This window comes from Pinus tabuliformis, chromosome 2_2 (assembly GCF_031772625.1).
Source record: "Pinus tabuliformis cultivar Carrire ecotype Pingquan chromosome 2_2, CPIR1, whole genome shotgun sequence".
Taxonomy (NCBI): domain Eukaryota; kingdom Viridiplantae; phylum Streptophyta; class Pinopsida; order Pinales; family Pinaceae; genus Pinus; species Pinus tabuliformis.
The window spans coordinates 894,404,835-894,418,239 of NC_142300.1; the positions used below are offsets into that span (position 1 = coordinate 894,404,835).

Below are 13,405 nucleotides of genomic sequence, written 5' to 3' on the forward strand. Positions count from 1 at the left end.
AATAAGTGAATTAAGATAATAATACAACACGAAAAATAATAAGAATAAAAAGAATAAAATTAAATTGAATAACCAAATGAGGATAAAACAAAACTGAATGAAAAAATAAAAATAATAGTATAAATAAATAAATAGAATAGAATAAATAAAAATAATAATAAAAATAAATTAAAATAACTAAATTAATAAAAATTACTAATAATAATAATAATAATAATAATAATAATAATAGATAAAGTAAGAAAATAAAAGGGAAAAAGTAGGTGTATAGAGTAATGTAAACAGTTAAATACAATAAAAATAGCGAGTTAAATAGTAAAATAGAAAAGCAATATAAGTAGAAATAAGCTACACCGAGGTCCATAAATAAAATTAGGAGAGGCGAAATAATGACGATAACATAAAAAAGAGAACAATATAAAAAATAAAAAATAAAACCAACGAGGACGGAAAACACTAGGAGGAGAGGGCAGGGAACCAACACCTACTGACTTTCCAACCATCATCCCTATTGAGATTACTAGGTCTCTTTTCAATCTCTAGCGCTTCCCTGAATTTACGATGATGGAAATGTGGAATCTTAGCAATAACACTCGCTTCTTCGATACAAACATGATGATTGGTTTTCTCCGCATGTTCAGCCAAAGCAGAAGACTTAAATCTCCTATGCCTCAGATCCGCTGCGTGCTCACTAATCCTCTGATTAATGGAACGACCAGTTTCCCCAATATAGGGGGTCCCACATGAACAAGGGATCAAATAAACACCTTTCATATCTTTAGGGTCGATGGGATCCTTCACCGATCTGAGAGACGAACGGATGGTGTTCAGGGGCCTGAAGGATACCGGGATACTATGTCTCCTGAGAATCCTACCAATTCTATCTGTGGTCCCTTGAACATAAGGAAGAAGGACACCAGGAACACGATCTCTTGGCTCTCTTTTCACCAGAGAATTCTTGGAAGCTTTAAGGAAAGCCCTATGACCCAGGTATCTACTGTAACCATTCTCCACAAAGACATCCAGCAGATGGGATTTTTCTTTCTCAAAGCTCTTCTTGTCCGAGATCCTCAGGGCCCGAGTAGCAAGGGTACTAAGAACCCCCATCTTCTGAGCTGGGAAATGGTGGGAACTGGCATGAAGATACTGCTCCGTATGAGTTTTCTTTCGAAAAATTTGATGGGCCAGGGAGCCATCCTCATTCCTAGAAATAAGAATATCAAGGAAAGGAAGGCATCCATCAACTTCCTATTCCTTAGTGAACTTAATGGCTGAGGACTGCTTGTTAAGATGATCAAAGAAGAGATCAAGCTCATCCTGGCCATGAGACCAAATGACATTGGTGTCATCCACAAACCTCTTCCATAGCTTAGGAAGGAGCCGGGAAGAGTTCAAAGCTTTGGAATCAAAATCTTCCATAAACAGATTAGCCACAACAGGGGAAAGGGGGGATCCCATAGCAACCCCACATGTTTTCTCAAAGAACTCCCCTTCAAAACTGAAAAAGGTTGAAGTGAGACAGATCTCAACCAACCTAGCCGTGTCAGGATCCTTTAGGCGGTTGATCACAATCATGGCCTCATTAATAGGGATGCAAGTGAACAAGGAGACAACATCAAAACTAACCAGAATGTCCCCAGGATCAAGCTTAATGTCCTTGATCTCGTCGATAAAGGAGGCAGAGTCTTTTACGAAGGACTCGGTCCGACCAACGAGGGGCTTAAGCTTTAAAGCCAGGAAATTTGCGAGAAGATAAGTAGGACCTCCAATGGTGTTGACGATGGGCCTTAAGGGGGCACCTTCCTTGTGGATCTTAGGGAGGCCATAGATTCTCGGAGTAATAGGGTTACTTTCAATGAGCTTATGGTGTAAGGAACTCAACGAGCTAATGGATTTAATAGCCATAGCCACATTTCTAGCAACCTTCTTCAAGGGATTTTTGGAAAGCTTTTTGTAGCTTCCACTATTATGAAGATGGTCTAACATCTTGTTGCGGTAATCAACCATGTTAAGAATCACGGCGGCACCACCCTTGTCAGCCTTCAGGACAATGATATCCTTGTTCTGGTTTAAGGATCTGAGAGCTAAAGATTCATCTCTGCTGAGGTTACTCTTGGGCGGCTTAGCCTTCCTCAAGGCCACAACACAATCCTGCCTGATAGTATCCTTGATCCTATCGGGTAGACCTCGGATTCCAAACTCAATATCACAGATAATATCCTCCACAGGGATTTTTCTAGGGGCTAAGGCAAAATTTAAGCCTTTTCTCAAGACTTTAAGCCTGTTTTTAAAGTCTTGAGCAAAGGCTTAAATTTTGCCTTAGCCCCTAGAAAAATCCCTGTGGAGGATATTATCTGTGATATTGAGTTTGGAATCCGAGGTCTACCCGATAGGATCAAGGATACTATCATGCAGGATTGTGCTGTGGCCTTGAGGAAGGCTAAGCCGCCCAAGAGTAACCTCAGCAGAGATGAATCTTTAGCTCTCAGATCCTTAAACCAGAACAAGGATATCATTGTCCTGAAGGCTGACAAGGGTGGTGCCGCCGTGATTCTTAACATGGTTGATTACCGCAGCAAGATGTTATACCATCTTCATAATAGTGGAAGCTACAAAAAGCTTTCCAAAAATCCCTTGAAGAAGGTTGCTAGAAATGTGGCTATGGCTATTAAATCCATTAGCTCGTTGAGTTCCTTACACCATAAGCTCATTGAAAGTAACCCTATTACTCCGAGAATCTATGGCCTCCCTAAGATCCACAAGGAAGGTGCCCCCTTAAGGCCCATCGTCAACACCATTGGAGGTCCTACTTATCTTCTCACGAAGTTCCTGGCTTTAAAGCTTAAGCCCCTCGTTGGCCGGACCGAGTCCTTCGTAAAAGACTCTACCTCCTTTATCGACGAGCTCAAGGACATTAAGCTTGATCCTGGGGACATTCTGGTTTAGTTGTCTCCTTGTTCACTTGCATCCCTATTAATGAGGCCATGATTGTGATCAACCGCCTAACAGATCCTGACACGGCTAGGTTGGTTGAGATCTGTCTCGCTTCAACCTTTTTCAGTTTTGAAGGGGAGTTCTTTGAGCAAACATGTGGGGTTGCTATGGGATCCCCCCTTTCCCTTGTTGTGGCTAATCTGTTTATGGAAGATTTTGAGTCCAAAGCTTTGAACTCTTCCCGGCTCCTTCCTAAGCTATGGAAGAGGTTTGTGGATGACACCAATGTCATTTGGTCTCATGGCCAGGATGAGCTTGATCTCTTATTTGATCATCTTAACAAGCAGTCCTCAGCCATTAAGTTCACTAAGGAACAGGAAGTTGATGGATGCCTTCCTTTCCTTGATATTCTTATTTCTAGGAATGAGGATAGCTCCCTGGCCCATCAAGTTTTTCGAAAGAAAACTCATACGGAGCAGTATCTTCATGCCAGTTCCCACCATTTCCCAGCTCAGAAGATGGGGGTTCTTAGTACCCTTGCTACTCGGGCCTTGAGGATCTCGGACAAGAAGAGCTTTGAGAAAGAAAAATCCCATCTGCTGGATGTCTTTGTGGAGAATGGTTACAGTAGATACCTGGGTCATAGGGCTTTCCTTAAAGCTTCCAAGAATTCTCTGGTGAAAAGAGAGCCAAGAGATCGTGTTCCTGGTGTCCTTCTTCCTTATGTTCAAGGGACCACGGATAGAATTGGTAGGATTCTCAGGAGACATAGTATCCCGGTATCCTTCAGGCCCCTGAACACCATCCGTTCGTCTCTCAGATCGGTGAAGGATCCCATCGACCCTAAAGATATGAAAGGTGTTTATTTGATCCCTTGTTCGTGTGGGACCCCCTATATTGGGGAAACTGGTCGTTCCATTAATCAGAGGATTAGTGAGCACGCAGCGGATCTGAGGCATAGGAGATTTAAGTCTTCCGCTTTGGCTGAACATGCGGAGAAAACCAATCATCATGTTTGTATCGAAGAAGCGAGTGTTATTGCTAAGATTCCGCATTTCCATCATCGTAAATTCAGGGAAGCGCTAGAGATTGAAAAGAGACCTAGTAATCTCAATAGGGATGATGGTTGGAAAGTCAGTAGGTGTTGGGTCCCTGCCCTCTCCTCCTAGTGTTTTCCGTCCTCGTTGGTTTTTTTTTTTTTTTTTTTTTATATTGTTCTCTTTTTTATGTTATCGTCATTATTTCGCCTCTCCTAATTTTATTTATGGACCTCGGTGTAGCTTATTTCTACTTATATTGCTTTTCTATTTTACTATTTAACTCGTTATTTTTATTGTATTTAACTGTTTACATTACTCTATACACCTACTTTTTCCCTTTTATTTTCTTACTTTATCTATTATTATTATTATTATTATTATTATTATTAGTAATTTTTATTAATTTAGTTATTTTAATTTATTTTTATTATTATTTTTATTTATTCTATTTATTTATTTATTTATACTATTATTTTTATTTTTTCATTCAGTTTTGTTTTATCCTCATTTGGTTATTCAATTTAATTTTATTCTTTTTATTCTTATTATTTTTCGTGTTGTATTATTATCTTAATTCACTTATTATTTTTATTATTAATTTTTAGTTTTAATTAATTAATTTATTATTATTATTACTATTATTATTATTATTATTACTTTTTATTAATTAATTTATTTTTATTTCTATTTCTATTATTTATTTTATTCATTTAGGTATTTATTCTTTACCTTTGGTCATTCAGTTAGGTTTTATTCCCCTTTATTCATTATTTAATCATTTTATTTCATTCTCTTTTATTATTTTTAGTGCTTTATTATTATTTTTCAGTTATTATTCTTTTTAACTATTATTGTTATTATTACTAAGTTTTAATTTTTATTAATTAATTAATTAATTTATTTGTTTTATTATTTTTACTATTGGTATGCGTTTTATTCTATTGATTCATGCGCATTTTAACTCTTATTTATCTGTTCTCATTTGTTTTTATTTTATTTAGTTGTGTATTTATTTTATTTTTATTTCGGGGATTTTTTATATCTATTTATTTAATTTGTTATTTTTATTATTTCATTCTCCCTTAATTTAGTCTTAGAAGTAGTCTGTTGCAACCAATTTTCTTGTTGTATTTTGATCCTGGTCCCTTGGTCAATATTAGCGGTTGGTCAAACTAGCCGTTGGAGGCTCTGCTCGGTCTATATAACATGCTAGGCTAGATCTGTTCTTCAACTTGTCCTGACGATGAACCACACTGGTTGGTTCGAAACGCGTCGACAAATGACATTCCATGTGATTTTCGCCGAAATCTTTCTCTAACTTAATATGGATCACAGAAGCCTAAACTCTATTATTGTTTCCATGTATTGATAGCTACTGGTCATCCATTTGATCCAACAACTTACTTTAATAAGTGAATTTCCAATGGTTTAGCCTTGCCATCCAGCATCTTATACCAAGTGTGATTCGAATCGGATCCATGAATGACTTTCAAAGAACCATAACTGAATCAGGTTGAACAAATCTCTGATGAAATCCAAAACAACGATCGAAAACGCCTTGAACCAGTGGCCATTGCAGCCGACGCAGAATGACAAGGACCTCGGTCAAAGCGCGCTGACCGAGGCCCACGGAGACTGCGCAGGAGGCCAAAACAGCCCCTGGGAGCCCCGGATCGGGAAAAGGAGGCAGTTTTTGATGCGCGATTAGCGCTAATCGTGCATCGCTAGGCGAACAGGGCCAAAGTGAAAAGCCTCAAGCACCCAGTCACATGGAGGAACCAAAGGACCGCAGGCGGGAAAATAAAAGCGCTAAAGGACGAAAGGTGGGACCCGCACTCTAGAAAATCGGCGGTTTCCCTGGGACGCCCTTGAACGGTAAGCGGTTTTGGAGGAGAGCGAAGCGATCCCACTCAGCGATCAACGCGTGGCAGCGGAGGTGAGAGAAAAACCACCGTGATCGCGCATTATCGGTTGAGCAAGTTAACCGCACCTGACGTGCGTACGACGTTGGATCTGGAGGAGCCCAGATCGGACGGCTGAGATGCACCTGATAGAAAGAAGCAGAATCGACAGGGAATTAAACCGCGATTTGGAAGGATTTGGAATTCATTGACCGCCACGATGGAGAAAGAACGCATACAAACGAACCGATGAAGCATGTTGGCGCCAATTAGATGGAGATACGTGGCCACTTCCCAAGTGTTCATGCTGACGCCGAACAGGGAACCCCAAGCGCAGCTGCAGAAGGTGGATCGACGTAGGCAGGAGAGGAACTGAACAGGCATAGGGACCGAATGGCTAAAGCCATAAATAGAGACAGTCGAAACAGAGAAGAAAGGTAAGGAAAACCCGAACCGAGAAGATTCAGAAGGATGAAGAGAGACAGTGAACAGTGCACCCTAAGAGGAGGACTGAACACAGAGAGCAGTAAAGCCAAGCAGAGGGCACAGAGGGCCGAGCTGACCACAGGTAGCATCTGGCACTAGAGAGCTTGGAGATTCAAGCCTTCCCATAGAGGAATCTATCCGGATTGAGCATCACAGTTGGCTCTTTCCACTGTAGACCGAGGGTCACAGAGCTAGTAGGAAGAACAAGAGTCTGTGTACTCTGAGTGGCTTGGGGAATCCAAGAACCACTCTGCCAAGCAAAATCTGCTATCAGGAGAACTCACATTGAGTCCCTGTAACTGTAATTTTTCTACTATAAGACACAATAAAACAAGGCCACCACTGAATGCTGGACCGGAGACGTAGCCCTGGAGAATAGGGTGAACTCCTTATTAAAAATTCCTGTGTCTTTATATTGCTTACTGTAAGTCTCTACTGTCTTTCCATTTTAAATGTCTGTGTATTGGCAATCTGATCGATTTTTGTTGCTTAAATAACACAGAACACACACCAGCACATGAATCTGTAATACCTTTTGTTTAACAAATCTTCAACTGAGGTCACTCATAGGGTGATTATCAGATCAAGTGGTATCAGAGCTTTACGCTGCAAGGTTAGACAAGCTTGTGTTGGTTTAGCTGTGGATGCTCACTAGATCAAAGCTCAAATTAGGAGAAGGAGAGTTGGTGGAAACTAATCCTGAAATTGGGAGAATCTATTCTCGGAAGACAATGTCAGAAGAAGGTTCCATAGGACCAGACCCTCAATTCATAGAAATTTTCCTAGCTATAAATTCTATGGTAGAGGAAATGTACAAGCACTTTGGAAAGCATAAGGATGAAGATTCATCAGGTTCTAAACAAGAAAAAGAAGAAAATGAGTCTCACTCCCATGACCGCTCCAAAGGAAATGGAAAAGAAGAAAGTTTTCCTACACCTCCTAATAGCCCTGTGCATAATAAGAAAGCATCTTTGATTAAGTTAGATGTTAAATTTGATTTACCTATATATGATGGAGAGCTAAATGCTGAAAAGTTGGACAATTGGATTAGACAAATTGATGTGCATTGCAGGGTACAGAACATAGACTCAGACAAGAGTAAGATTTAGCTGGCAAGCCTATGCCTAGGAGGCACTGCCTTGGTTTGGTGGGAAGGTAGAACCCAAGCTAATATGAAAAGACATCGTAAGACCATCTCTATTTGGAGTGAATTTGTTCCTGCAATCAAAAAGCAGTTCTATCCATTGGCCTACATGCAACAAGCCATGATGAGTTGGCAAACTCTTCGGCAGTTGAAAGGGCAAAGTGTACAATGGTATACTCAAGAGTTCAGAAAGAGAGCATTGATGTTTGGTATCTCATTAGACTCACCAAAGACACTTTTGAAGTACATTGGTGGTCTACACAGCTACATGAGGCATACCATCCTCATGTTTAATCCCACTAGTATAGATGAGGTCTCTGTACAAGCTACTCATCTAGAGGCTAGAGGAAAGAATGGAAATCCAGAAGTTGGGGGACCATCCCAATCCACTGTAAGCAAAAGCAAGGAGAAAAATAAGCAGAAGTGGAAAGCAAGGAAGGCTAACACTGCACAAAAAGGCAAAGCTTCATGCACTCACTGTAAAAAGGAGGGGCAAGATGATGAGCATTGTTGGATTCTGCATCTAGAGTTGAGACCTAAGAAGTCCGAAGGCAAGAAGAAGAAGACTGATGCAGCTATTCAGAAAGATTTGGGGTCAGACTCAGGAGATGAAACAATCATAGCAGCCACAGGTATAAAAGGTTGTCTGCCTTAGAGAATGCTGAAATCAAGAAGCAGGTGCAAGAGTTGCTCGAGAAAGGGTTCATCAGGCCTAGCCTAGCACATCACCATGTGGATCACCCATCGTCTTGGTGAGAAAGAAAGATGGCTCGTGGAGAATGTGCATTGACTACCGAGCACTGAATAAGATAACAATCAAAAATCGTTATCCCCTTCCTCGCATAGATGATCTTTTAGATCAATTGAAGGAAGTTGTTTATTTCACCAAGATGGATTTGCACAGTGGATACCATCAGGTCAGAGTTGCAGAGCAAGATGCATGGAAGACTGCTTTCAAAACAAAGAAGGAATTATATGAATGGCTAGTTATGCCTTTTGGCCTAACTAATGTTCCTGCTACTTTCATGAGATTAATGAATGATGTACTCGGACCTTTTCTTGATGATTTTGTTACTGTGTATCTGGATGACATTCAGATTTTTAGTAAAACGTGGGAAGAACATTTAAAGCATGTTAAGCAGACATTAGATGTTTTGAGAAGAGAAAAACTTTATGTTAAACTCTCCAAATGTGAATTTGGCAAAACCTCTCTGAATTATTTGGGTCATATAGTAGGGGGAGGTGAATTGAAAATAGATCCCTCTAAAGTGGCATTCACTGTAAACTGGCCTAAACCCAAGTCTGCTACAGAAGTGAGAAGCTTCTTAGGAGCAACACAATATTGGAGGAAGTTCATTTCAAATTTTTCCTCAATCGCAACTCCCTTACGTGCTTTGACAGGATTGAACAAGGTGTTTCAGTGGGGAGGCAAACAACAGAAAGCCTTCGACACCTTGAAAGAAAAAATTAGTACAACACCTGTACTAGCACTGCTAGATCTACAAAGACCATTTGAGATCCAAACTGATGCCAGTGACTATGCCATGGGAGCAGTGTTGACACAACATGATAAACCCATATGTTATCATTCTGAGACTTTTAATCCTGCAGTAGTTAACTATCCTACCTATGATAAGGAATTGTATGCATTAGTTTAAAGTGTGAAAAAGTGGAAACATTACTTAATGGGCAAAGAAACAGTAATACATACTGATCATCAGCCACTTCAATACCTACACTCCCAAACTAAGTTGCAACAATCAAGACATTACAGATGGATGGGTTTTCTACAACAGTTTCATTTAGTCATCAGATATAAAAAGGGCATACATAACAAGGTTGCAAATATGTTATCTAGACCCATTATAAATGCATCTACCATACTTAAGCATAATTCTGTGCTGCATGAAAGCTACATAGAACAGTATGCTCAGAACATGGACTTTAAAGATGTATATGCAACTTTGAGTCAAGGCAAAAGAGTAGAATAATTGGACTATCATGTGAAGGACCAACTCTTATATCATTGTGGGAAACTCTGCATTCTACAAACTGAGAGAGCAAAGATGATTAGGGAAGCACACACTTCTCTGATATCAAGTCACGTTGGGGTAAGTAAAACAGTTGCACAGCTGCAAAGGTTCTGCTATTGGCCGAAAATGAATGAGACAGTTTCTAGATATGTGAAGGGATGTGCTATGTGTGCTAAAAGCAAGCCCAGTAACAGAAAACTAGGCTTGTACACTCCTTTACTAGTTCCTTCTCACCCTTGGGAAATCATTTCCATGGATTTTGTTGGAGGACTGCCTAAATCTAGGAAAGGTCATGATTATCTGTATGTTGTTGTGGATAGGTTCAACAAAATGTGTATTTTGATACCCTGTAGTAAACAGATTACAGCTGAACAAACTGCAAAATTATTCTTTGAACATGTATGGGTTCATTTTGGATTACCCACCTCTATTTTATCTGATCGAGACACCTGATTTGTGGGGAAGTTTTGGTCAAGTCTTTGGGAACTAATGGACACCAAATTAAAGAAAAGCACAGTTTTTCATCCACAAACAGATGACTAGATAGAAGTAGTTAACAAGATAGTGATCCAGTTACTGAGAGGATATTGCAGCAAACACCCTAAGCTATGGGATGAGCACTTGTGATATGTGCAGCATGCTTACAATAGAGCCAAACACTCTTCTACACAGAGGTCTCCTTTTGAGACCTATTTTGGTTTCATACCAAGGTCTCCTTTGGATTTTTTCTTTGGTAAAGATACAATGGTTGACGGACACAGTGATGTGGACAAGGAAACTAGGTTCATTGAACAGATCCAAGAGATCCATCAGGCAGTACAGGAACAGTTGGAAAAGAGCCAGGCCAAGTACAAAGCTAGGCATGAGAAGCATCGGATGGAGCATAGTTGTCAAGTTGGAGACCAAGTCTGGCTGTATATCAGCAAGGACAGGATGCAAGGTGAAGGTAAGAAGCTAAAATCTATCAGGTATGGAAACTTCAGGATACTTGAGAAGATTGGTGAAAATGCTTTTCGCCTTGATCTACTAGCTTACATGCACATCTACTCAGTTGTGAATGCATATTTCTTGAGGTTGTTCGAACCTTCAATGATTGAGGACCCTGAAAAGCAGAGTCAATTACCTTCTGTTGACGACCTACTACCTGAATATCTTAATGAGTTGCAGGAAGACACAGTGCTGGACAGGAAGGTAAGGACGACGCGTAGTGGACAGGTGGAATACCTCAGGATTGGGCTTAAGGGTTCGAAGCCGAGCAGTGTGAAGTGGATTGAGATTGGAAAAGTGAGACAGCAGTTTCCTCACTTAGTTGATGCTTGAAGAAAACCAACTTTTGGTGGCCCAAAAGCTTTTTCAGTAGGGAGGCCGTGATCTGAATTAGGTTGAACAAATCTTTGATGAAATCCAAAATAGCGATCGAAAATGCCTTGAACTAGTGGCCATGGCAGCCAACGCAGAATGACAAGGACCTCGGTCAAAGCACTCTGACCGAGGCCCATGGAGACTGCGCAGGAGGCCAAAACAGCCACTGGGAGCCTCAGATCAGGGAAAGGAGGTAGTTTTTGATGCGCGATTAGTGCTAATCACGCATCACTAGGTAAACAGGGCCAAAGTGGAAAGCCTCAAGCACCCGGTCGCATGGAGGAACCGAAGGACCGCGGGTGGGAAAACAAAAGCACTAAAGGACAAAAGGCGGGACCCACACTCTAGAAAACCGGCGGTTTCCCCGGGACGCCCTTGAACGGTAAGCGGTTTTAGAGGAGAGCGGAGCGATCCCACTCAGTGATCGACGCGTGGCAGTGGAGGTGAGAGAAAAACCACCGTGATCGCGCGTTATCAGTCGAGCAAGTTAACTACACCAGACGTGCGTACGACGTTGGATCTGGAGGAGCCCAGATCGGACAGTTGAGATGCGCCCGATAGAAAGAAGTGGAATCGACAGGGAATTAAATCGTGATTTGGAATCCTTTGACCGCCACAATGGAGAAAGAACGCATACAAATGAACCGATGAAGCATGCTGGCACCAATTAGATGGAGACACGTGGCCACTTCCAAAGCGTTCATGCTGACATCGAATAGGGAACCCCAAGCACAGCTACAAAAGGTGGATCGACGTAGGCGGGAGAGGAATCGAACAGGCACAGGGACCGAATGGCTGAAGCCATAAATAGAGACAGTCGAAACAGAGAAGAAATGTAAGGAAAACCCGAACTGAGAAGAGTCAGAAGGACGAAGAGAGACAGTGAACAGTGCACCCTGAGAGGAGGACTGAACACAGAGAGCAGTAAAGCCAAGCAGAGGGGACAGAGGGCCGAGCTGACCACAGGTAGCATCGGGCACCACAGAGCTTGGAGATTCAAGCCTTCCCATAGAGGAATCTGTCTGGATTGAGCATCATAGTTGGCTCTTTCCACTATAGACTGAGGGTCACAGAGCTGGTAGGAAGAACAAGAATCTGTGTACTTTGAGTGGCTTGGGGAATCCAAGAACCACCCTGCCAAGAAAAATCTGCTATTAGGAGAACTCACATTGAGTCCCTGTAATTGTAATTTCTCTACTGTAAGACACAATAAAACAAGGCCACCACTGAAAGCTAGACCGGAGATGTAGCCCTGGTGAATAGGGTGAACTCCTTATTAAAAATTCTTGTGTCTTTATATTGCTTACTATAATTCTCTGTTGTATTTCCATTTTAAATGTCTGTGTATTGGCAATCTGATCGATCCGTTGCTTAAATAACATAGAACGCACACCAGCACATGAGTCTGTAATACCTTTTGTTTAACAAATCTTCAACTGAGGTCACTCATAGGGTGATTATCAGATCAAAGTGACTCTTTTTTATTGTGTATATACTCCCTACTCTAATGGACCCATGCATAAGGCCACATAACCATCCTTACTTCGTTGAGAGACCTACATGGTAGGGAAAATTTTAAGAATGGAAGTTTATCTCAAAGTTTAGAAACCTTGAGGAATCTTACTAGTCCCTAATATGCAAATTGTCAAATGTTTCGTAATATTTTGGTAAAAATGTTTCTATTTTTAATGATTTTATATCATTCTATAGAATTTTATACTATAAAATTTAGGCAAATCGTTTATGGGAAAAATGGAAATTATCGAATCTTTTTTAGGAAAAAAACATTGAAAATGAGCGCACCTGCAAATATTAGACCCTGAATTTTTCCCTACATAGTGGGAATAAAACTTGATATTAATAATGTTTCCACATCTTAAGAGTTATAGGACATCCACTAAAGCTAAATGTCTCATCTTAACTAATTACAATCTCATTTATAATGATCGTTCACTAACTAATTTATGTGTTATTAATAAAAGTTACCTTTTTTACAATGAGTGACTATTAACTAACTATTTAATGGGCCTTATTTAAGGAATGTGGCCTCCTACATAATAAAGTATTTAAGGAATGGTATTAGAGTAGGACCCTAACACTAAGAAATTCAAGTGATCCATGGGATTGTCCAAATCCACCATATGATTTTCTCTTTAATATTATTATCTCCATTTCTAATAGAAGTCTTGTGTATTTTTTTTAGGTACGAGCATAATGTCAATGAGTAACGATAACTTGTTGGGTACCAACACTAGTAAGAGCTACTCAAAGGGGTTCATTGTAGTAAAATGAAGCACCATGGCACCATTCATAATCATGTTCTCCCACAAAGATATTGTAGCCACATAATACACAACATTGTTTGGTGAACAAATCATGTCTTGCTGACAAGACAAATCTCCCTAGACACAGAAACCAAGTCTAGAAACAAACAAACAAACACATGAAAACATTCCCTAATTCATGATTAAATCATAGATGTAAGTGGGATGCATAGCTCATACC

General features: G+C 40.4%; 1 protein-coding gene across 1 annotated transcript; it reads left to right on the top strand.

Annotated features, from left to right (window-relative positions):
* Positions 1 to 2,409: 2,409 nt before the first annotated feature.
* LOC149195906 (uncharacterized) lies at positions 2,410 to 2,946 on the top strand. The gene has a single exon (XM_089408057.1). The coding sequence runs from the start codon at positions 2,410 to 2,412 to the stop codon at positions 2,944 to 2,946; it is 537 nt and encodes a 178-aa protein (XP_089264183.1).
* Positions 2,947 to 13,405: the final 10,459 nt, after the last annotated feature.